This window comes from Callorhinchus milii, unplaced genomic scaffold, assembly GCF_018977255.1.
Source record: "Callorhinchus milii isolate IMCB2004 unplaced genomic scaffold, IMCB_Cmil_1.0 Scaffold12, whole genome shotgun sequence".
In the NCBI taxonomy this organism is placed as follows: Eukaryota; Metazoa; Chordata; class Chondrichthyes; order Chimaeriformes; family Callorhinchidae; genus Callorhinchus; species Callorhinchus milii.
Genome location: NW_024704753.1, coordinates 14,087,349 through 14,113,270, shown reverse-complemented (window position 1 = coordinate 14,113,270; position 25,922 = coordinate 14,087,349). Strand labels below are relative to the sequence as shown.

Below are 25,922 nucleotides of genomic sequence, written 5' to 3'. Positions count from 1 at the left end.
TTTCACGTCAGGTGGACGTCTCAAGGTGCTTCGCTGGATTTACTGTCAAGCGGAGTGACTTTGGAGGCAATCTGCCAATTTGCAACACAGCAACGTCCCCAAAATACAGCCGAGATGTGAATGACCGATTTTACCGGAGTCCCGTTGGTGAGGCCACGGGGAGAGAGAGAGACTCCCTCCTCTTTTCCAACAGGATCTTTAATGTCTGCCTCGAACAGGCACAGACGGGGATCTCAGTTTGACGACTCTTCCGAAGGACGTCGCCTCTGACAAAGCAGCGTTGCACCCCCCCCCCCCCCACCCCGCGCCTCTGGCCAGGCACCGGTCACTAGAATTCATTCGATGTGGTGACTGTGGAAGATCTGCAGCCCCTGCCCACAAATGGCAAAGTACCGGCTCCCTCTTCCCTCTGCCTCCCAGCTGTCCAGGTCGGTTGCGTCAGGCACGTGGCAGTGTTTGCTCTGCAGGAAGCCCACGCCAGCCTCGCTGAGGCGCCAGTGAGTGAGTCTCTGGTCTACGGAGACGGAGGCCAGGATCTCGGAGCTCAGGATCCTCACCCCCGTCACGTGTGCGGAGTGAGCGTCGGCCACACGCAGCTGCCGGATCAGCCGCACGGACGCCTGGTCTCGCTGGCCAGGCTCCGGGCACCGGGACGGCGTCCCCACGGAGATCACGCTGACGTGAAGGGCGTTGTCGTCTCCCCCGCTGGCCACCAGGTAGCGTTCACCCCCCACAGCGCGGACCTGGAGGCTGTTGATTCCGCATTGGTGGCTCTTTAGGGCAAAGCAGGGAGCTCCCAGCTCTGTGAGAAACACAGGACAACGCACAGAGAGATCCCATCAGCTCATCGTCGTCATCATAATAGTCCTTGACACACCTTATCACGTCTCGAAGCGCTTCACAGAACATACTGTAAAGTGTAGTGACTGTATCTTTTGTGGGTGAAACGCTGTGCGCAATTGGCTGCCGCTTTTAATACAGTAAACCTCACATAAATCGTATCAATTGGGATCTCCTATCCCTCCCTCTCTCTCTCTCTCTCTCTCTCTCTCACACGCTCACACTCTCTCTCACATGCTCACACTCTCACACACACGCTCACACTCTCACACACACTCTATTTCTCACACGCAGCCTGTCACGTACACACACACACACGCACACCATCTCTCACGCTCTCGTCCTCTCTTTCTCACCCACTCGCTCTCACTGTGGAGTCCTGTAGCTCAGTGGTTAGAGCACTCGCTTTACGAGTGAGAGACCTGAGTTCAATCCCAGGCAGAGGGCGAAACCTTGGGCAAGTTTCCTTACTCCACACAGAGCCTAATAATAATCCCTCCAAAAACCCCAAAACAATAATAAATTGGTCATTTTCAATCTACGACTGTTTGTGGGACATTGCTGTGCGCAATTGGCTGTCGCGTTCGCCCACAAATATACAGTCAGTTCACTTTACAGTGTGTTCTGTGAAGCGCTTTGGGACGTCCTCCCGACGTGAAAAGCGCTATATCAAATGCAAGGATTATTATTATTATTATTATTATTATTATCTTGCATTAAATACGACTTATATAAAGTGTGAGTTAAGTCAAACTTGCACAGAATATAAACTCTTGAACAGGACTTGGGCAGATGTACCACTTTGGCGATTATACAACTTATTTTATACAGATCAGATTTATACGAGTTGTACTGTAATAATCCTTACATTTTATACAGTGCCTTTCACATAATAATCCTTGCACTTGTGTGCATTTTTAATAATAATCAGTGCCTTATCACGTCATTGAGACGTCTCAAAATGCTTCACGGAATAAATTGTAAAGTGAATTGACTGTGCATTTTGTGGGAGAAATTGGGAGGACATCTCAAAGCAAATCACCAAATTTACTGCAAAGTATAGGGACTGTGTGTTTTGGAGGCGATCGTGGCAGCCAATTTGTGCAATTTGCCGTACACTAGGGCGGTGAACGTGAGCGGCCAGTTTTATTTGAAGGGTTATTATCCTGAAGTATATATCTCACAGTACCTACCCCAGGGCTGGTGCACTTTATCGCAAATACTTTGTTCTCTTCTCGCTCGCTCAATGGTGTGCGTCAAATCCCAAAACACAATCCTCCCGTCAGTAGCTGCGCTGCACAGGAACACACTCCCGCTGGGAAAAGAAAAGCACTGCTCTTGCGCTAAATTCCAACGCAACAACTTGCACTTGCACAGCGCCTTTCAGGCAGGATAATGTCTGGGGCGGGGGATGGCGGGGGGGGCGCTCCACACAGTGGTGGGGTCGGACGCCGAGCGAGGGAGAAGGGACCACGGGCGCGGTTGAAGAGGTATGTTTTAAATTGGGATTAAAAGATAGGTTGAGAGGGGTCGTGGTGAAGGGAGTTCGAGGGGAAAGAGTAACTGAAAGCTTGGCCACCGATTTGGGTGAGAAGAGGGGGCAGGGGAACGAATGCACAAAAGGCCTGTAATGGCTAAGAGAGGAGCGGGTGAGAGAGGAGCGGGGTACGAGCAAATCAGAGAGATGGGGATGTCCTGCGGCACGAAGGGTATATGTGAGGGTGAGGACCTTGAAGTCGATTCATTCGCAGACAGGGAAGCAGCGTTACACGTAACTTCTATCCCCACACAGTAAACAACAGAAGCGCAGAGAACTGGTTCCCAATGTGACGCCTGACTTTCTGCCCACCTCTGCCCAGTGGTTGGCTGGTGTTTAAAGGTCTCCACCTTCAGGACACATCTCTGGTGGTAGAATGACTCGGCCAGAAGCAGGATCTTCTTCTGACCTTCATCCATCATGAAAAGTCTACAAAAAAAAATGTTAATAACGATATTCCTTGCATTAGACACAGTTCATGTTGGGAGGACATCTCAAAGGGATTCGATAATTATTTGGGGAGAACAAGTTTGCAGGGCTATGGGGAGAGAGCGAGGGAATGGGATTGATTTGGAAGCTCTTTTCAAAGAGCCGCACAGATACGATGGGCCGAATGGCCTCCTTCTGTGCTGTATAATTCTATGATACTGTAAAGTGTAGCGACTGTATTTGTAGGTGAACGTGACAGCCAATTTTGCACACGGTCGGAAGTTAATGACCAATTTTATCTGGTGGAATGTTGGCCAGGACACTGGGAGAAATTCGCTTCTCTTTTCGAATAGTGCCACAGGATCTTCAACATCCAACAACAACAACAAAATTACATTTGTATAGCGCCTTTCACGTAGGGAGGACGTCCCAAGGCGCTGACCTGAACAGGCAGACGGGACCACGGTTTAACGTCCCATCCGAAGGGCGGCAGCTCCGATAATGCAGCACTTTCCTCTCCCCGTACTATATTGGAGCATCAGCCCAGATGGTCAGTCCGAAGTCCCAACGTGGAGAAGACTCCAGGACCAGCCACTCCGGGATTCACGCTACAACACGTGGCTTACCTCACTCCACCATCACTACAGGCAGCAGCCAGGAAGTACATGGGAGGACCACCCTGATCTATCCCATCATCCACCACGGCAATGGACATGTATCTAAAAATCAGAGGGGGGGGGGGTTAAAGGTTACTTAGCGGTTCAATGAATGGAGCACCTCACACCCTGCCTGAGAGATTGGGTACCACGGCAGCTTTCCTTCTCCTTCAGCACTGTCTGAGCAACTTGGGAACACCCGAGAGAGAGGCAGACCCCGTGGTTTCTCTTTGCTCCCACCTTCTGCATGAACTGAGGCTCGGAGCCCTGCTCCCCACTCCCTCCCTCCTTCAACAAGAGCAATACGCGATGGGAAGAACTCGGGTGTGTGTGGGAGCTGTTGGATGAGTATCGCTCTCCAAAAGAACAAACGTCGCATTTCATACAACAGCAACTTGCATTTATACAGCGATTACAACACTTAAAAAATAAACATCCCACAAACAGCCACGATGTGAATGGCCAGTGTTATTCGGGGAGATTTTCAGCCAGAACACCAGGAGAAACTCCCTTCCCTTTTCCTTTAGTGCTTTCGGGATCTTTTGACGTCCACCCGAACGAGTGGATGGGACTTCAGTTTAACATCTCACCCAACGCCCAAAGCGCAGCATTTCCGCCCAGCCCTGCACTTGACCACCGACACAGACCGTGCGCTCAAAGTCCCCGCCGGGGGCTTGACACTGGCAGCAAACCTGCTGCCCCGGGGGCGAGAGTGGGACCTTGACGCCTCGTCCCGGTGGCCGTCACTTGCTCGCACGGGCAGTTTGAAGCACCCGCCCACCTTGTCTCGGGATCCGTCTTTTTCCTCCTGTGCCGGTTCTTCAGACGTTCCCACTCCTCGCCCAGCCTGTGAGAGGCCAAGTGCGCCACCTCGCAGCTCACCCCGGCTCGAACCGCGTCACGTCCGATCAGCAGTTGGCAGCAGTGCAGCTCGGCCCGACCACCGGCAGAGAACAGCACCGCCCGCGCCCCGGACCCTTCCCCGTCGGCGCGGTTTAAACCGCGCCCGGCCCTGGCCACGGCCACGGTCCTCACGCTCGAGATGTGGTCGCCGATGGTGGTGAGCTTTGACAAGGAGCCTGAGGTCTCCTGAAAGGCTAAGACGCTCAGGGTGGTGTCCTCGCTGCTGGCGACCAAGACGCTGACGGGACCCGTTCCCGAGACCCTCGCCCTCTCCACCAGCCTCACGCACGTCACCTCCCGCCCGTGCAGGCTCTCCTTGACCACCGGCCGGCAGGTGGGGGTCCGCAGCGTGGCCTGGCACAGGAAGACGTCGCCCGACTTGACGTAGGCGAAGGTCTCGCCCCGGGCAGAGCAGGCGTAGCTCCACGACCGGTGGCCGCCGCCGCAGGCAATCGAGCGCAGGGTCTCGCCGGTCCCGGCACTGGTCAGCACCAGGCGGGTCGCGTGGAAACCCAGGACCACCAGCTCTCCCCCGGGGGTCAAGAGGAGCCGCTCGATCCAGTCCATCCCTCCGCCGGCTCTCTGGCTGCGTTGGACTCTCAGCGCCCCGTGCTCCAGCCTCAGCTGCCGGTAACAGCCGTCCCGGCCGGTGCTGTACACGAAACCCCGGTGGCACAGGACGGACGTCACCCCCAGTTTGCCGTGGAGCCCGAACAGCGCCGACACCGGCTCTCGGGCGCCGGTCGTTTCCTCCTCGTTCGCGAACCACCGCAACGCCGGATCCCATCCACCCGGCTCTCCGGCTGCTACCGGACTCGGCCGCTCGGCGCACGGGTAGAGCAGTACCGAACCGCGCCGGTCTCCACAGACCAGGAAGTCGCCCTCCGGCAGGAATGCTGCGCTCGTGTGCCACCTCTGCTTGCACAGAGGGAGGGAGTAACGACAGCTCGCGACCACGGATGTTACGCGGTCAGCCTCCCAGGACACCGCCCACCAAACCAGCGCTCCGTCCGGGCCGGATGAGAAGAGGTTGCACATGCCCGGCCTGTCCTCTTCTCTCCAGACCCAATCCAAGCTGTGGACCTTCCCTCTGTACACCATCCTCTCCACTGCATCTCCAGGGTTGGAAATCAGGAATATCTTAATGTGGCCTTTGATATTTCCAGCGGCACAAAGCCCGCTGCCGTTGGGGAGGGCAGTGACCTCCAGCAAGCTGTACGACTGGTAACTTGGGTCTCTCAGGAGAAGCTTCCACTCTTTGGAGGCCAAGTGATAGCAGTAGATGCCACCAGCGTCGGTCATGACCAACAGCCGAGTCTGGTCAACCAACTTCACCGCTTTGGGCATCTTTGGCTTCTCGGCGTCACCCAAATTGAGTTGAGTTATGGCCAAATCTTCTGATTCTTTCTCTTTAATGGTCCACAATCTGATCCCTGAATCAGCTCCTCCAGTGACCACCCAACCCTGGTCCTCGTTGACCGCCAGTGCTCGAACGCTCCTCCCCTTGTGGCCCTTAAAAGTGTTAACAATTTCTCCGCTGTAATCCCATACAATGCAAGCCGAGTCTTCTCCAACGCTGATAATATAGTCCTCCAGGAGCTTCACTGACCAAACCCTAGACTGGTGTCCGTACAGCTTCAGGAGACACTGAACAGAGGCTGCTCCCGACGTCTCAGCTCCCAGGTTGTGCAGTAAATTACCGACATTCCAGACCCGAATGCTTCTATCGTCTGAGGCAGAGGCAAGAATCCCTTTGCTCTCCAAGTAACTGATGCTAAAGATGACCCCATTGTGCCCAATGATTCGTTTAGCTGTCTTCACTCTGCCGCCCGGGTCTGTTGGACCTTCCATTCGCCATATGACAAGCTGGTTGAAGACAGTTCCAGACACCAACACCAGCTCAGCCCAGCTACAACCCACAAAGCAGGCGGAATACAGAATACATTTCTCATCGCAGTGAATTTCACGCAGTGCGTTCCCGGCCTCGTAGTCGTAAAGAACCACAGAATTGTGGCCAAGAGCCAGGCCGAAGTACACGTTGGACACGTGATCCCCCTTCAGCCACTGAAGGTCCCAAATCCAGTCGTGCAGTTCCCGCAGTTGACCCGTCTCCCGGAGATCCGGCCCTTCGTCACGTACGCAGAGCTGCAGGACTATGAGCCCTTTCGCTCCAAAAACGGCCAACAGGGAGCCATGTGCCTGGGTGTGGGAGCCCGGCTGTGGTTTGATTCCGTGAATACAGTAGTTTCGAAGGACATTGCGGGTAATTGCCCTGTGGCTGTCGCTGGCCGGACTCAAGGTATACACGTGCACATCGGCGCCCTCGCCTGGCAAAGAGAGCAGAAGGACATAAGAATAGCCACACGGAAGAAGACCAGGGTCCACGCGGTTCGCCTTCCGCCATCCTGGCAGCCGCGTGCAGAGCTGAAGAGAGCAGAAGCCACAATCAAAAATATCACGCAACCAACTTATACGTTAACAGAGATGTTTGACAACCTGCTCGGCCCTGCCTGAGGGTGCGAATGAGATGTTGGAAGCGGACGGCACGAGGACAATCCTTTCAGATACGCCAAGGCAGCAAAACGAGAAGGGCACGGGTTCAGGGGTGCGGAGGGAAAGGTCAGGACAGACACCAGGAAGTATTTCTTTACTCAGAAGATAATTAACATCAGGAGCAGGGTTACCACGAAGGGTGGTTGAGACCAGGACGCTGGGATTCATTTAAAAAACAGCTTAATGCTCTGATGGAGGGGAGAGTATTTGTGCAGGGATTCTGGAAGGAGATCAAAAGGGTCAAAGCGCCTCCTTCATCTGAATCCGCTTTGTAAAATGCTCCTGTCCTCTTTTGGCCAATTCTTGCTGACGAGGGTGTAATGAAAGCAACCAGACACCCAGCACCTTGTCTAAGTGACTAATGTTTGTATGTGTGCATCGGGACAGTGCTCATTGATAAAAATCCTCCAATGGAGGATGTTATAATGGAGCCACCTTCACTGCTCAGCCTTTCGCACCCATTTCCAGTATCGCTCTCCAAACACCGATCAGAGAGAGGAATGCTGTTTGATTTGCTCTGCCTCGTCCAAGGTGCTTCTCTCTTCAGGGCATTGCTGATGAAAGACCAGCGAGCTTGGCTCGTCGACAGGGTCTGGAGCGGCAGACGGGTCACTGGAAGCTCATCAGCTCTTGTTAACCCTGCAAGCCAAAGCCCTAACAGGCAGAGTGGGACAGTACTGGCTGGATAAACGGCAAGAAGATTGCAATGGTGAGCTGCGTGGTTTTAACCCATTAATCTTCAGCAACACCATAATGCATACTCTGGAGCGCCCAAGCCTTGCCAACCTACACGTATTACCTTCTGGGAGAGGTAGCGAGCAGCCGGGGAGTGAATGGATTTCAACACCAGCGCGAGGAACCCTGAAGCTGATCCGTTTGGACGCACGAGGATCCCTGAAGTTGATCCGTTTGGACGCACGAGGATTTCAGCCGCATTTGGGGTAAGGTATGGTCGGAGGTGGAAGAAAGCGGTCCTGGTCAGGGACCGGACGTGGGGGAGGAAGGACAACTGGGGGTCGAACCGGATGCTTAGGTTGCGCAGTGGTTCGGTGAGTCCGAGGGAGAGCCCAGGGCGGTGAAGGGGTTTAGATCCGCCTTGTCCACATTCAACTGCAGGAAGTTTACCCTCGTCCGGGCCCCGACGTCCGCCAGAACAAACCGACCGAACATCGGCGGACCCGGAGTCGGTACCGGAGGAGGCAAAGTAGATTTGTGCGTCACCCGCATACGCGTCGCGCGGAAGTTTACCCCACGTCTGCGGATGGCACCGCCCCGGTGGGAGCGTATCGACCTTATTCAATAAAAAAAACAGTGCCCGGTGGGTGGATTAAAATTGGGGGAGGGCGGTGGGAGGGTAATTTCCAGTAGTAACATCACAAAAATCTGTCTCAATTACCTGAGAGGAGACAGTCCCCCACAAACTGCAGGGCTGTGATGGGAGAGAGCAGCAGCACTGATTCACACTGCATTGCACAGTGAGTGCAGAGTTCACCCAAACCCCTTATATGCACATAATATATATATATATATATATTATATATATTTTGCACTCAATACATCATGCAATCTCCCCAGAACCTGTGGCAGGATGACTTTATGCAGCTGTTGGCTGGAATATTAACACCAGTCTTGTTGCAGATCTCTCTCTCTCTCTCTCTCTTTGGATGCTCCATTGCAGCAAAGCTGCTCCATGTGTTGCAGTGACTCTCTCTCTCTCTCTTTCTCTCTCTCTCTCTCCTTCTTGTCCTCCACACCAATGGCACAGCCCCACACACACGACTCCACCCGGAAGAGTTTGGGTCAGAAGAAGCCCAAAGGCAATTGGTTGATTCGTTGCTACAACGTTGCTATGGCTTTTAAGAAAAAAGTTGCAATGTTGCCAAATGTGCCTGAGGGGTGGGGGGAGGGGTGTGGGGGGTGTGGGGGGCAATGAGCCATTTAAACCCCACAAACCCGGCTCAGGTCAAGCCCTTCAGGAGTCATCGTTTGTGATTAAAATGCGGTATATTTTAAGCCTTTACATATTCTAAGTCATTAGGAAATTCCGTACGGTTCTTATTTTTTTTTAATCTTAATTGTCGTGGTTTTTTTTTAAAAAAAAATCTTAAAAAATAAAAACGCGTCTTGAATTCGATTCCCTCCGGGAATCGCCCCCACACCCAATCTCGGTCACCTCCCGAAAGCCCCTATCAACCCGGCGACCCCTGCTCAGCCAACACTGCTTTATGTCCCGTCCCCCATTCAAACCACCCATCAGGACATGCCATCAGGAGATTTGGGTCCACACCCAACTATGCCCCCCTCCCCCCCCCCCCCCTCCCCGCTCTCCCCCCACTTCAACCTCCACACATGTGCTTCCAAACCGCAATTACTGGGGAGCAAATCGGGAGTGGGATTCCTGGCCGGTATTCCTGATCCCAGCTCAGAGGCATATTGGTGCCAATTTTAATGCCCCGACACTTCCTGAAGTGAACACCGCCCGACGTGAAAGGCGCTCTATAAATGGAATCTGGTTGCTGCTGCTGCTGCTGTTGTTGTTGTTGTTGTGGTGGAAGTCACCAGACAAAGGATCGCACCTGGGAACTTGCGGGAGGAAAGTGCCAGGTTCTGCCTCGGGTCTGGGTGGTTGGGGTGGCGTTAGTTGAGGTGGAATCGCTGTTGTTGGAGCAGGTTGATGGATGGGAAGGCTGGTTGAGGCCAGGGCACTGGGGCTCATTTAAGAAACGGCTCGATGCTGTAATGGGAAGCCTGTAATCCTGTAGCATAGAGGTCAGCACTTTCAACTCACAAGCGAGAGAACCTGGGTTCGATTCCGGGGCGAAACGTTAGGCAGGTTCCCTTACTCTACCAAGCCTCTGTTTACCGAGCAGGAAGTAGGACCCCGCTTCTTAGTTGATTGGCGGATCGCTTTCCGGGGCTAATAATCCCTCAAAAAAAAATGCGGTCACTCATTCCATGACTGTTTGTGGGACACTGCGGTGCGCAATTGGCTGCCACGTTTCACCCACAAAATACACAGTCAATCCACTTTACAATATATTCTGTAAAAAGCGCTTTGAGACATCTCAATGGCTTGATAAGGTGCTGTACCAAATGCAAGGATTATTATTATAGTTTGGGTGTTCTGGAAGTGTGAGATAAAATGAGCTGAAGGGCCTTCTTCATCCAAACCAATCTTATGATCCGTATTGCACATTTTAATGTCGAGCATTGTGTTAGCATGCAGTGTAAATTAAGGTTAAACCACAGTAAAGGTTCACACGTGAACATTGATACTTAGGTGAGGTCCTGTAGAGCTGATGAAATGTGGTTGAAGAAAAAGAGTGAAATTTGCATTTGTCTGCATAAAGTATGAAAGATGTTCTAAACATTAATCTGAATATTTTTCAAATGATATCACTGAATACTGAACCACTGCTGCAAAATTTGCCGTGTAAATAGCAATAAATACAAACGAGGTCAGATTTTAATGATTTTGTTTACTGTTGAACATTAATCAAGTAAAGACTGGGACAGACATTCAGAGTACAATAAATTACACTAATTCAGTGAGTTTATACATGCAGGATGGACAAGAAACGCATTGGATTTCAGATGAAAGCTCACACATAATTACCTGAGTAACCCAAGCAGTCTTGGGGGACTGAGTGCAAAGTCTATCATTAAATATGCTGAGGGAAATCAAATGAGACACACATTTCCCCACCAAACAAGGTTAGTGACATGCATCAAATATAAATAAAACACGGATAACTTTAATAAATACAAAATAAATTATGAATGTTCTTAAAACAAATAGGAACACAAAACGATTCAGTGTAGAAACTCAGGGAGTCACTCATTAAATATAAATAAAACGTGAATTTTAAATGTAAAATGTGAATGTCCTTTAATAAATAACTCACACAATGTGAGGGTGACATTAGATAAATATACTGCATTTCCTTTCAAGCTTTCCAAATTATTTCTCTTTTAAAATGTAGTTTTTATTTTGTTTTGAATGGAATAAAAAAATACTTTTTTTGAAACTTTGAAAACTTAGAGATGACAATAAGTAGAGCTCTGAGATATCCACTGGTTACCTTCCTGTGTGTTAGGTTTGCATTGTATTGTTACAGCAGCTTCCTTAAAAACAAGTAGCTTGAAAACCGGTAAACCTTAAAACCATTGTCTGAAAATGTAAGTTCATGCAATAATGTTGAAAAATTCTTCAATCTCTTAATTTCAAATTATTTTTTTTACAGTTCTTAAAAAGCACTACACAAATCAGTTTCCATATAAAGACAACTTTAACTATGCCTCAAATCTCTGTAACTCCTGGCCTCAATCTCTCTGTGCATTTTAAATGTAATCTTGTTGTTATTTTGCTTTCTCTTTTAATATCCCTTTGCCCCCTCTTTGCCCATCCTTAAATCACACCTGAAGACTTTCCTCTCAACTGCGCATTCAGTCACCTCCCCCCTCTTTCCATCTAAGCGTCAAACTACACCACTGATATGGGCTCTGAGACGCTTCCCTCTTGAAGGATGCCATATAAATGCAAATTGGGGTGAAGAATTTTACAAAAAATTGTACATGATCATAAATGTTAAGACATCAGCTTTAAGACTGTGAAAATGATGAAATTCAGGATTCAGGTATACTCAGAAAATAAAGTGACAGATATATGTCAAGTCCATCCTTGGAATAACCAAGGGAATAGAGACACCAATAAACTGAGTGAATGTAGCTCTTTGCAACTGAAACCCCTGAAATAGTGCTATAATGACAATTGCAAACGGTGCACAGTTTTTAGAAAAAAAATTGACAAAAGCACATTACATGGAAATATGCCAAGTTGGAGGGCAATCCATTAGAATACCCCCTCACATTCTACAACAAATTCAACGTGATTGCACCTCTACCTTCACTTAGTCCTTTATGATTTATCTGTGCAAGGAATTCTTGAGTTAATGCAATGAATCTGTAGGAATTGCCTCACCTGCTGTAAGATTTTGAATAACGCAGGGAACAAATGGCCAGAACAGAGTTCATCATCTGTTTTCACCTGCACACCAGCACAAAGCAGCGCCTGCAGCCAGACCATCCAAATTCACCAGCCCCTTCCCACTCAGCTTTATCAGGTGTCTGACCCACCACAAAACATAGCAACAAGTGACATGTAGACATTTTACAGTTAACTAACCCAACAATATTTGTAAATCATTGCAATTCTCCAGATACAAATGTCATCTTAAGCTCAAAACGTAGAAGCCTGGCCCATTATTCAGTTGCATACATCGTTGATATAACTTCCAACCTATTAAATGTGATGTAGGGTGGAAATAGAGGTGCACAGACCAGTTAGAAAGTTGGGAGTCTGTAATGTCCCAACTCAGAAGAAGGAAATTCACAGCATGTCCTCCTTAAAAGCAGCAAAACAAATATGTCTGGATTTCTTGGATGAAGAGGAAATGCTTACCAGACATGGAAAGGGATGGACAGGCAAACTGTCAGTCAAACAAGAGAATAAAATGCACTAAAATACAAACTTTTTTTAAAAAATGCTAAACAGTAGGGATGATCAAAAGGTACCCACAGTAGAGCTTAGAATCCACTTACTTCAGCTTGTTTCGAGAGAAAGTTTCTGGTACTAACTGGAATAAAATGCACACTCAAATACAGTATCAGGTAATAAAGAGTGCAAAGTGGACTGAGGGGAAGGGACAGAGGTGTGGCCTGACATTTACAGCATTTTAACTGTGGTAAGCTCCGAGTACATGCAAGTCAGAGATGAGGAAGCCAGGATGCCGACAAAGTTAGGCAGCCTCTAAGGAGATTTAACTGCAAGCACTGTGGTGAAGTCAGAGCAAGGATTTTAAGTGTTCAGATCTCGTATTTTAAAAATAATTACGCACTGCAGTGGGCTTTGTGGAAATATTTCAAGTCTTATTGCTTGCGATCTGGGAGCTTGATCCATTTTACCTGTTTTTAATTTGTTTTAATACTTCACACTTCTGATACCTCCTAAAAATATTGCTGCCAGACAAACACTCTTTATCTTGTCGGGTGTTAAAACACACAAGAGTTTTACACAGGGGAATGGGCCTGAATGAGCCACAACAGAAGAGAACTGGCTTCCCGATCGATTGCTGATGGGTTTGAACGCAAAGGTCCAGACCTCACTTAAAATTAATCTCATTTCTCAATCAGGTAAGGAGGGGATGGGGGCTTCAACCCTTCCCCCATCCTGTGGTGCCAACCGGCTCCTGATTTGGGGGATGAGGAAAGAATTGGAAAATTGGGATTTATCCCCATTCCTTTCCCCCCCCCCCAAATAAAATGACAAACTTTGTTTCTTTTGTATCAGTGTAAAAATACTTTCACACAAATGTAAAAAAATTAAACACCTGCACATCAGTGGCAACTAAGCCTTTTTGAGCCACAGGTAGAAACATCTTTTCAAAATACTATCTGTTAAATAAATTATTTTCACTTGGTCAATAACCACATTGTAATATAATGAGAGCAATTGGCATTGCTAATCGTGGATGTCAGAGCAAACAAGTCCTGAAAGCTTAAGAGAATGATATCCTGTGTAAGGAAATAGACCTGTCCAAGCAACCTTACACAGTGGGTTTGCCAAGTGTGTTATGGTAGCAAGCCTTACAGTTTATGAAAGCCTTAGGTTTGATTCCCTGGTCTATGATGAACTGATTTCCCCCCACAACCCAATTGGTGATCTCCGGCTGCGCTGAAGGGAAGTGTTGAGCACAGTCTAGGAACTTCCAGATGAGGAGAGAGAGAGAAAGCACAGCTCAGCGCTGGCACAACCCTTGTGAGAGGCCGCTTCCAGTCCAGCTTTTCTAACCTGGGATATAGCGTGTGCTGCTGACAGCCATAGCTGGGGGGGAAAGAGAGAGAAAGCAAAAGACTTCACCTGGAGCGAGTCAAAGTGAAAAAAACAATCTATAAGTGCAATTTACCTTCAAAGTTTTTAGTCTAAAAAGGGGAGAGTGGGGAAAAATTGGGAAATTCGATTCATGAAAGGCATTCATTCCAGTCAGGAGGAGGAATCACAGCTCGACATGCAGATCCTGATAAATGTTATCAATCGCCCACTTGGCGGGAGCTTCTCCGTTGGTGTATTTGGAAATCGCCTGTTGGAACTTGACTTGACGTTGCACATCTGGGTCAATATTGATCCAGTTGTTCGCAATCCATTTGTTTCCCTGGGTGACGACGCAGCCGCCGTGCAACGAGTACTCATCTTGTTCTCCTACCCAACCTGAACGAAAATCAGGGAAACAAACAATTAGGTACAGATCACTGACATCCTGTTATTGACGTTCAGAAGCAGGAAATAGGGAAAAACATTTAGCTGCAGACGTTAACATAAGAGTAGGCGCAGGGCAGGTCTCGGTGGCTGTCATGAGCTGTTATAGGGAGGTCCCAAGCAGAGGATGGGCACTGCCCCCACAGGAAGGGAAGTTGTTTTCAGAAACAGAACACAGCTGTCACACGCCTCCTTGTGGCGAGTTAAGCAATAGCAGCAGAGTATCCCCGGCTCTGTGGGAGAGGGTCTGTTTTAAAGGAAGAACAAAGTATAAACATAATGTGCAATGTCTGAAATGCTGTTTTGAACGCCGCAAATTTATATGCAACCCCGTGTCTAGGCTGACGCTCCAGGACAATGTTGGGGCGCACTTCACGTCCCTCACAGCCCTCACTTTCCTGAACCCCGTCCCAGAGTCCCTTCAGCTCACCCCTTCCCTTTCCTCCTTCAAGGCCCAGCTCGGGAACCTTCCTCTTTGACCATGCTTTCAGCCATCTTTCCCCCTTTGCCCCACCTCTCGCTCGGATGCAAATCCTGGGACCGCCCAGCGCCTTGGGACGTCCTCTCTATGTGAAAGGCGCTATATGAAATGGAAGGATTATTTTCGACAAAGCTTGTAAAACACCGTCGAGCCTTAGTGTCGGCGATCAAGTACCTTCGCCGTCAGAGAGGTAGTTGTACCAGAAGAGAGCCGTGCCTTGCACCGGCTTCACCCGGAGGTTAGCTCGGTCACAGTTTTTACGCGTGTCCCGTAAATCAGTGTCATTCTGGATTAAAAACTGAGGAGACAAAATTGGAGGACAAGAAATGAGTGCAGCGCATCGAGCGACTCGGGGCGAGACTTCCCACAGCTGCGGCCAGCCAGTACCTTCAAAATAGCAAGGAAGTAAAAATGGCAACAATTAACTTTTCATTGGCAAGTACCTAGTTTTAAAGACATAGGAACATTTGAGTTTCTTCCCAAAGCAGTGGTTTGTACTGAGGTGTAGTTTTATAATAATAATAATAATCCTTGCCTTTGACATAACGCCTTATCACATCGTTGAGAGGTCTCAAAGCGAGTCGCAGAATATTCTGTAAAGTGAATTTACTGTATATTTTGTGAGCAAAACGTGGCAGCCAATTTCACACAACAGCAGCATCAACAAGATTACATTTGTATAGCGCCTTTCACGTCGGGAGGACGTCCCAAGGTGCTGGACAGCAGTATCCCATAAACAGTTGTGGATTGAGTGACCAAATTATTATTTTAAACCGGTATATTCTATGAAGCACTTTGAGACAGCCTCTCATCATGACAAGCGCTATATTAAATAGTAGGTTTATTATTATCTTCTTATATCAAATTGGGTTCAGGCAGAGGTTTTTGAACAGCCTGTGGGACATTGCTGTACGCAAACTGACTGCCATGATCACCCGCAAAATTCACACAGACACACCACCTTACAGTATATCTGTGAAGAACTTTTGAGACATCTTGATGACGTGATGAGGCGCTATATTAATTGCAAAGATTATAAGGTGCTGGGAGTCTGGAGTCAGTGTAAATCCTGCCACTCTCATGCTCTGCCAACACATTTGGATTGACATTGATACAAGTGCAGACAGGCTGTTCTGAATTAAGGCCACACAGTTTAAAGATATTTAGGTCACCCGAGTATCTGACGTGCACAGAAAACCTCTTGCCGTACTTAAAAAGCTCCACTTCCAGCTACTGAGAACTCAAAGAAGCCAAGTTTACGTGCCAGTTCTAGAATGGATTGCGATTAGTCAGGAAAAAAAGATATATTCAAAAGGTGGTTTGCATTTACCAGTTCATCGTACGTCCGGTTGTCTGCTACAGGAAAGGCAGTCTCCCCTCCTCCAGAAACAGTGTTCAGGTAAAATAGCACCGTCACATACCTACAGGGGAGAAAAGGCTCAGTCATCCCATCATTAAAATTCAGCTGGTTACGCTCTCGTCTTTGAATCAGAAAGTTGTGGATTCAAGTCCACGTCAAGACTCTGATGTCACGGTTTGCACCGACACTCTTGTCGGAGGTGCCGTACTTCGGATGAGCTGTTAAACCCAGATCCCGTCTACCTGTTCATCCAAGGACATCCAAGATCCTACGGCATGACTCAAAAAGAGGAGATTTCTCCCAGAGTCCTGGTCAACACTCTCCCAAATAAAATTGGTCATTGATTTTGCAGTTATTTGTGGGGCATTGTTGTGCGCAAAATGGCTGCTGTGTTCACCTACAAATACATTCACTGTGAAGCTCTTTGAGATGTTCTCCCAGAATATCAAATGGAAGGATTATCATCATTATTTTGAAGTGAAGAAATGGAGAGCAATTGGACACTTCAACAAACAGAAACCAGAAGAAAGGGGAAGCAGTCTGTAAATATATCCATGGAAATTGCATTCTGGAAACCACTTGAAAAAGGCACAATGGGCATTCAACATAATCTTAAGGGAGAAAGCCAAACCTGCACTTGCTTCACAAAATTTCAAGACAAACAGTTCACAAAGGCTGGTGTGGCTCTTTGTGAATCTTATATATTGTGAATTTTTTATACATATAATATAACAATAATAATAATAAGCCAATTGCGCACAGCAGTGTCCCCCAAACAGTCGTGGATTGAAAATGACCAATTTATTATTGTTTTGGAGGGATTATTATTAGGTGCGTGGAGTAATGAAACTTGCACAAGGTTTCGCTCTGCCTGGAATTGAACCCAAGTGTCTCACTTGCAGGGCGAGTGCTCTAACCACTGAGCTACAGGATATATATATATTATACATAACCTAACCCTAATATATAAGGGACACCCAAAATGTAATGCCTCCTTTCTCAAAATTCTTTAATTGTTCACATACAAAACTTAAGATAGGCACAAAAGAAGTGTTTAAAATACACAAATGCAGTTATTTTTCCACAAAGTCACTCACCACTACGATCTACACACTTGCCCCAAAGTGGAACCACTGCCAGTTTGCCATTATGGTAAAATTATGTGCGAATAATAATAATAATATTTGCATTTGATATAGTGCCTCGTTACATCTTTGAGACTTCTCAAAGAGCTTCACTGTATATACTGTAAAGTGAACTGACTGTATATTTTGTGAGTGAAACTAAAGCAAATGGCCTTTCTGATTTCCTTGTGAAACATTGTTAACATTCGTGGAACCCACCAAGCGCAAATGTTAGAGTAACCAATAACTAAGGTTACCAATAACTATCTCTCCGACATGATGACTGATACCGAGACTGTCACTCAACTCCCGCTGAGTGTCGTATCGATCTTTATGGATCAGTTCATCAACTTTCTGTGTATTCTCTTCACTATCAGCTGTTGTCGGCCACCCACTGTGAGATCTATTGTGAAATTCACTTTCTCCACTTTTCACACGATTTACGCAGCGTCTTACAAGACTCGCATCTACACAGAATCGGTGACTCCATCTAGCTGCAACTTTCACAGGAGGAGCGGGACACATAAAACTATCTTGTATATGTTTTTCATTACTGTACTGTACCACGTACTATTCCTCACAAAATAAATAGGAAGCATTACTTTTGGGGTGTCTCTCGTAGAATTATATTATTTACATTTTTACAAAATTATAAATATCCTCATTTTGCTTTATATACGGTAAGGCTGAGCAACTCTGTTCAAAGGCTCTCTGGGTTAGCAGTTAAATGGATAACCACACAATCTTTGGCAAATTACGGATGCAGGATTAGTTCAATAATCACCTTATTAGAGGGGATTTCCCTCAGAGGGTCACTTACCGACATGAGGTTTCCAAGGCAGAAGATACATTCGACACCAGTTTTGTGTGGAAGCAGCTGGTCTCTGCGTAGATCGGTCCACTGTCATGGTGGGCGTGGTAGTGTCCACCTTGTTCATACTTCACCACTTGCAGTGGCTCACTGTGTTCCACAATCTCTGGAGGTAACCTCGTCAGCTTAATCACCCTAAGACAAAGCATGTGTAAAATAGTTCAAGAATACGCAAGTCCCTTTCTCCCACGCTCACACTTAGAAATATAACATTTGTATTCTTTCCCCACCCCTTCAATGTTCCCTCTTCTTAAGAGAGTTTCGATGGGTGACCAGTGTAGATGAACCTAGGACTCCAGATTTTTGAAGAAACCCCTTAATGCTGTGATGGGAAGACTGAAGGGTTAGGATTTCAGAAGGAAGAGTTCAAAAGAGCCCAAATCAGACCTCTTTGGTATAGACAGAAATACATGTTGTGATATAGTTCCACAGACCAAAAGATGTTGGTTGTATTCTGGTCAAGCAGCCTTGAGTCCCCACAAGGCAGATGGCAAACTCCCTGCGAGGTGAGCAGCACACCGCTGCGTGAAATACATGAGAGAATTTGGTGAAAAAACATTTTGCTGGATACAGTTGTTTCTATGCTGCTGAACCTTAGATATTTTTTGCTATTTACGGATAGGACAACCTCTCCTGTTTGCATAAAAATTGTCTGCCATTTTGCATTGCTCAGAGATTAATAAGGTCTGACAAAAACAGTGAATTGACTTGAGGTGGTACGTTTAGCTAAATTCTCTTCAATTAGGGATGGTAATTTGACTGTTTGCTCATCAAACAGAATTACTCATAATCTCATAAAATGTACTAATGTACAGACTAGCAAAACCACATAATTATCTTGCGTAATCATGGGCTTCCTTACAGCTGGATTTCCATTATTCTCCTTTCTTAACTCTGTGTACTGTGACTTTTCAATTTACACCCCATTATCTGTAGCATGATACCCTGCTGAGGGAGTCCTGCGAGCATTTGCTCTGTATTGTGAGTGTAACACTAATGGTACACATGTAAACTAGTGCTGCTTCTGCACGTATTGCCTGAGGGGGTTTGGATGTTGTGCGAACAGTCCCATTTGTATTGTGTGCAGGTTACACATTAGCCAGAAGAGCAAAACTACTGTAAATTTTGCAACATAAGCAAGGGAAAGTCAAACAGCTGGCTTAAACAGGCAGACTGAGCTGTTTGGATTGAAGCTGATTTACTGTGAAATATCTCCAATCTCACTGCAATTCCAATTAAGTGAAGCGATGGCACATCAGGTAAAATTATGCAGGAGCCTGATGTCTGTTATTTATATAACACAGGACTTGGAACTCATATAATTTAACCCAACTCTGCAGTGCTGCGTAGTGTGACCTTGTTCAGATGAGATGCCCTGTCTGACTGTTCAGGTGGGTGCCTGTCAAAGATTCTGTGGTGGTATTTGACAAAAGAAGGGATTCGAACCTGCAGCCTTCCAGTCGATATGGCCCAGACAGTGCTTTTACCTCGCAGGCCATTGGGAGAAGCCACATTCAGTGTAGAAGCTCACCTGTGTCGAAGGGTTCTCAGGATCTGATGTGCTCCTTCTCCCTGGTACAGCCATGCATTCTTGCTGTTACGTACTAGCTCACTTTTCTCAACTCCGTGCTGCCTCAGGTATGTCTGGAAAGCGTTGGTGTTAAGTTGCTTAAACTCTTCCAGACTCAGTAAACCTGAAAGGCAATGTTACGTTTTAATTCTGGCCAATTTTCTCCTGAACTCAAGCTAGTCAACTTCAAGGCAAATCTTTTCCCTCCCCTCCCCGGCCCAAACTCAGAGGTAAGCAAAGTGTTGTCCTGCCAAGTGTGTCGTCATTCCAGCGATAATGGGCAAGGCACACAATTAGGGACTAATTACAGTATCTCCATCCCAGCAGTAGGTCAGAAGTCACAATAGTGGATTAAGTCAGGTTAGCAGTGGGAGTGCCACTCTTCCTCTCCCACCCACTGAGTGGAGAGCAAAGTGGCAGGACAACATCTTATAATGGACCTGCTACCCCCTATGGCTGCCACTCACTTGGGGACAAAAGCTCAATCTTCACCATCAATTCCACTCAATATTGCATTTGTTATCTGCTCTGCAGAGCATTCAAATGGAATAAGAGCTCAATGGCCTTTATATAGAATGCTGCTTAAGTCACTTTATGCTAAAAACATTCCCAACTTAGTTGCTAAGCCTTATTTGGGGGGTAATTTTGTATATTTCGTCCACAAATACACAGTCAATCCACATTACAATATATTCTGTGAAGCACTTTGAGACAGATCAACGACATAATAAGGTGCTATATTAAATGCAAGGATTATTTTTATATTATTATCATCATCGGATCAGTGAATCACCTCTTGTTTGGATGAAGCTTTCCCTTGAGTTGTCCAACAAATGCCCTCAAATCCCAGTGCACAAGAGGAATATTTGCCTACAAACAGAGTCGCTACAGTTTACAGTAAAATCCTGTGAAGCGCTTTGACACATTTGAGAACGTGATAAGCGCAACATTGAAATGCAAGGTTTATTATTATCTCCATTGCCACAGTATCCACACCTGCAATCAAGTGTTTACCATGATGGAGCTGCATGTGGATAATAATAATAATAATCTTTAAATTTAATATAGCATCTTTCATATTAGGAACACGTCCCAATGGCCTTCCATAGGACATACTAAAGTGCAGTGATTGGGTGTTTCGCAGGCAAACTTGGATCTCATACATTCCAAACATTAGATCATTATTTGGGGAGGGCAAGTTTGCAGGGCTGTGGGAGAGAGCAGGGGAATTGGATTGATTTGGATAGCTCTTTTCAAAGAGCCGGCACAGACACGATGGGCCGAATGGCCTCCTTCTGCGCTGTATAATTCTATGATTGTATGAAACTAGTGTGGCAACAAGACATGGAAAACACTGGGATTTTTAAACAGAAAGGTTTGGGATGCAGAGTCAACACTAACATGTGGCCCCCCCTCCCCCATTCCACCCCTCCTCCCCTTCTGCTAATTGTAAAGAAAATGGAACAGGAGGAACCCAGGAGAAGTCTTTGTGCAAATCTGTCACTGAACAAATAGTGTTTTAGCACAGATGATCAGAATTTATTTTTGAAATAAAATCTCCCCAACATCAAGCTTTGGGTAAAACATTATAAGGAAGTATGCATTCAGCCTGCAAACTTGAGACCTTTTGTGTTTGTGTTGACCATTAAATCAGAGTTTAAGCCATAATACAATGTTTTCCATTTAAAAGGCATATTCTGCTCTTTAAAAAAGGTTTAATATTTTATCTATGAAAGCCCACTGAACGTGCTCACTGATCCCAGTACTGCCTGGAATGACCTTTGTTTAATGAAGGATTACCTGATCCTAATTCTTCTGACATGATATACTTGGGATGAAAATATAGTATCAGCTTAACCCGAGCACTTTGGCCAATAGCCTTTGGATAGTTTAGTGGCTGACCTGCAGAAAATTCACCAAGTGATCATTAGCTAGACCTCAATATGTGGTGTTACTTAATTTTAACAGGCCAGATTATATGCCCTTTTTTTTAATAGAAAAGGGATTCACTGATGAAACTGGATGCCATAGTTGCTAGACGAGCCAAAAGAGTATTCAAAACTTTTGTTTTATTAGCTTTTTTTAAAAAAAAATGTCTGTGAGGTGTCGTGAAGGAATGTAGTGTTGTTTGAAGACATTCTGCAAAAGAAAAATGGTAAAAGCTGTTTGTCAACTGGTATAAGTGGCCTCTGACTCTTCAACTTCAAGAGACAGACCCACGGGTTTCCGCGTGTGTCAAACACCTTGCAAGGTCATTGGTGTGAGGGCAGGGTGGCTGGCTCTGGTGTGAGGAGTGGAGTTCCAGGGACAGAATAGCTGTTGGTATGCTGAGAAGGGCTTAAGATGTGCAGGCTAGTGCTGGCATCGAACATGTATCCCTGTCTGTTGGGTTCAAGTAATGAGCGAGTGGGCTAGCGATTCCCCGATGCTTGTCTAGTGTGTACGTCAAGGCCCCCACCCCCACTTCCTCTGGTGTGGAGGGGTGGAGATGCATTGTGGTCAAGCAGAAGAAAAGCTAACGGTGGGTTTGGGTGGCAATAGCGAGCAGGAGGAAACATACCAGGGGCTAGTGGAAATTGATAGCCACGTGATTAATTTGACCATATATGGCATGAAAGCCGTGTCAGGGAAATTACAATCAATGAGTGGTCAAAGGGTAGACAAGGTGAGGGGTGAGGGACATATCAATACCTTATAAGGCAAAGTCAATTTACATCATAATGGATACCCAAACTCTGGGTCATTCAACAATGGCGATCCCACTCAATAAAAGGTACTTTGATGGGGCAAATGTTCATTAACAAATCTCAAATTGGTGGGATAGGACTCAACCAGTTGTCAAAGTCAAAAGAACCATGACCAAATCAAGATATCGTTCCAGGCGCAGTCGCCAACGCAAACGATGTGGGAGAAGGACGATGAGAAAAACCAGATGCCGGGGGGGAAGGCGACGAAGGAGGAGGATTATTAGTCGTAGACCCCGCCATGCAACCTTCAGGAGGAGGGTACAGAAGATTGTGCACGTTAAACGCTGCTCTAAGCCTCGGGAAGACATGGATACCAAGTTGAAAGCAAAGACCAACAAACGTCTTAACGAATCCTTGAAGCAGCATCGAATGCCCCTAAGGCTGACTATCTGAATGCCACGTTGCTACGTAGGAATTAAGAGTATCAGTTGAAATTTAATAAATACAAGTACTTGAGACTTGGGGCAAAAAACATAATGTGCTATTCCTAGTTTTTATTTTTTTTAAAATGACAAAATCCGCAGTTAGTACAATATGGGGTAGCCAGTTTGTGCTGCACAAAGCAAGGGATAACCTGGTCAATTTAGGTCATTCACTTGGCAGGAGTGACTGGATTGCATGACTCACAGAGGTGACTCACATGACTGATAGGTTTATCAACAGTACAAATTGGTGAAAGGCTGAACCCCTGGGATTTCAAGTTGCAATCCCATTGCCTCTTAAGCCTGTATTCCACAAAGATGCATTAGATCAGACAACTGAGACCTCTCATGAGTCAGACACCCATCCTGACCCCAAGAAACATAAGGCAGGGTCACTGTTGTAAGGTTTTGTGTGCTGGAGGCAGGAATGAGGGGTGGAGATGTACCTAGGTCAAGCAGAAGAGAAGGTAACTGGTATAGAGAGAAGGAGACGAGCAGAAATTAATTTGGTCACTCAATCCACAACTGTTTGCGAGACAGTGCGCAATTGGCTGCCATGTTTCACCCACAAAAGATAGTCAATTCAATTACAGTATGTTCTGTGAAGCGTTTTGAGGCATCTCAAAGACATGATAATAATGGTATTATATTGTTAATAATGTGAATAAAAATAACTGGGTGGTCACTCAATCCCCAACTGTTTGTGGGATACCGCTGTGGGCAATTGGCTGCTGCGTTTCGCCCATAAAATATACAATCAATTCACTTTACGCTATATTCAGTGAAGAGCCTTAAGACGTCTCAACGACGTGATAAGGAGCTATATCAAATACAAGGATTATCATCATAATTTATAGGAAGTTTTCAGTTTTGGACTCAAACCTAGGAACTTGGTGGAGACTGTCTAAACATTTCAGCCAGAGAAGACAGAAGGCTTGTACCTGTTTTGTCTGGGCTGGATTCCAACTCAGGTCCCAGAGATAATATGCTAACCCACCACACAGCCCCCTCCCAGTGTCCACAGTTTTCCTATGCATACATCCTGCCAGGAGATTAAGCTCAGGTAGTTTCTAATAGCCTAATGCATATCTATGGCTTTGAAAACCAAATGTTTTATCCAGAGCCTGATGTTGGGGAGATTTTATTCCAAACCTAAATTCTGATTGTTTGTGCTAAAACACTTCTTATTCAGTTACAGATCTGCATAAATGCAAACCTCCTGCTAGAACATAAAGAATTTGTAAAAGGGATCGATTGCAACTCTGTAACAGTGAGCAACAACAAATCGCAGCCTGTTCGGAGGGGAAGATGGACTTTAATTTTCCTCGGTTACTTTCTTAATGAGTATTGAGTCTCGTTATAGAGTATTCAAAACTACATAGAATAATTAAAATTTAAACCGCATCTGATAAAACCGACAATTAACTGTGGCTCACACACTGACTCAAACTACATGAATCCATCTGATGTTTTAGGTGCCCTTTTCAATTACAGTCCACCATACACACGGGCAGGAAGAAAAGGGACCGTGAATCCATTCAGACTGCTCACAGAACCTCGATTTGGATCAATTCTTCCACCACCTTCACCTATGAAATACAGTTACTATATTTTATAGTGAATCCCATGAAGTGTTTTGAGGCATTTCAACGCTGTAATAAAGCATCGCCCCTTCCTTCTCCATCTTCAGGTCGTGCCTAAAAAGTCCTTCCTATACGACCGCGCCTACAGTCACCTCCCACTCCCCCGGCTCAAGGTCGTACTCCGCCACTGTCAAGCGCTCTGGAACTCTACCTGCGTGAGGGGCGTTACATAAATGCAAGTTATTGTTGTTGCATCAAATATGATATTGCACCACACAACATCACAATGAAAAAGATTCCATTCAATGCCACCCTGAGGTTCAAATTATAGACAAACCCAGTTCACAGAGTGTGAGCGTTTTAAATGGGGCAGTCGGCGGAGATTCCTGAGTTGTTACTTACAACTGAACTCACATCCGCTTGTCTCAAATTTATTTCCTTCATTGAATAACGCAGCTGCAAAAAAGAAAGCTGTAGTAACAATAGTGACATTCTTAAGCACCGACCATAGTGATACAGCACAGCATCCGTTGTGATTTCATAAAATGAACTCCTGCAGCATTTTCCGCTTGCAATTAGTCAGGGCAAACGACAAAATCAATTTATAAATCTATCCTGACACAGGAAGTCCAGTAATTTGTTGGAGCCCGGTTAGACACGAGTGTGAACTAATGCAGTGAAAATCCATTGTGAAATCAAGTATTTTGCATCAACCAATTCTGAACTGCAGTCAACAGTTACAGTAAAAGTTGGTTCCCCCAAAAAACATTACTAGAATTGTCATGACATCTACATTCTATGATTGGTATCTCTCTCCCTTTCCACTAAAGGTTCCTATTCCCTCTATCCTGCAATTGCATAACACTCTTTTCTTGATACACACTCCCCACCCACCCCCAATCATCTCCTCATCAGTTATTTTCTGGAACACTATCCCAATTTCTTTCTTCCAGTGGCTACCATTCCTATAAAGAGTGAAACAGGCACTTTAGTAAAATGGATAAATGGACTGTGTAACTTATTTTATGAATACATTCACATATAAGAAAATTACCACTTAGGCAAGGTAACATGTGCTGCATGTGGCAGCATGTGCTACAACGCCATACACCAGGTAGGCTAGTCTGTTCGAATGCTATCATATAAAGTCAAGGTCAACCATTGGTATCCAAATGTAGATCAGCTTGCTGTGTTTGTACTGAACTAGGTTAAAGATTTCTCACCATTTCCATCTGGGTCAGCTTTGAGTCCTGTGTAGATCTCCTGGACGGTCTCTGGTGTAATCCATGTGCTATCCCCAAAGCGCAAAAGTGTTAGAACCTGAAGTAGTAACAAAGCATTTGTATTAATAAAGTAATCCCGTACTCTCTGGCAGGCAGAAGGTTAGAGATGACTTATGCTGGACTGGAAAGTCAGATAGATGGTTAACGTTCAGTAATGTCCCAGATCATGAGCCTTTCTAACCACATTGCTGTAGGTTTCAACCACAAAATACACAGTCACAACACTTTACAGTAAATCCTGTAAAACT

The 25,922-nt window shown here is 46.1% G+C and overlaps 2 protein-coding genes across 2 annotated transcripts in view; both read right to left on the bottom strand.

The window, feature by feature from the left end:
* wdr6 (WD repeat domain 6) lies at positions 1-8,415 on the bottom strand. The gene is made up of 6 exons (XM_007890554.2): positions 8,315-8,415; positions 4,244-6,692; positions 3,433-3,525; positions 2,690-2,806; positions 2,034-2,155; positions 1-802 (listed from the first exon to the last, which is right to left on the bottom strand). Exons 1-6 carry the CDS (start codon positions 8,385-8,387, stop codon positions 336-338), a joined length of 3,321 nt encoding a protein of 1,106 aa, XP_007888745.2. The 5' UTR covers positions 8,388-8,415; the 3' UTR covers positions 1-335.
* A 2,923-nt stretch (positions 8,416-11,338) lies between these two features.
* Positions 11,339-25,922, bottom strand: part of p4htmb (prolyl 4-hydroxylase, transmembrane b) — a 31,242-nt gene continuing 16,658 nt past the window's right edge. Inside the window, exons 4-9 of the mRNA XM_007890327.2 lie at positions 25,615-25,711; positions 19,601-19,763; positions 18,019-18,204; positions 16,045-16,135; positions 14,889-15,012; positions 11,339-14,185 (exon numbers count right to left, since the gene is read on the bottom strand). Of these exons, the coding sequence (XP_007888518.1) occupies positions 13,974-14,185; positions 14,889-15,012; positions 16,045-16,135; positions 18,019-18,204; positions 19,601-19,763; positions 25,615-25,711 (873 nt within the window). The 3' untranslated portion in view covers positions 11,339-13,973. The remainder of the gene's footprint in view (positions 14,186-14,888; positions 15,013-16,044; positions 16,136-18,018; positions 18,205-19,600; positions 19,764-25,614; positions 25,712-25,922) is intronic.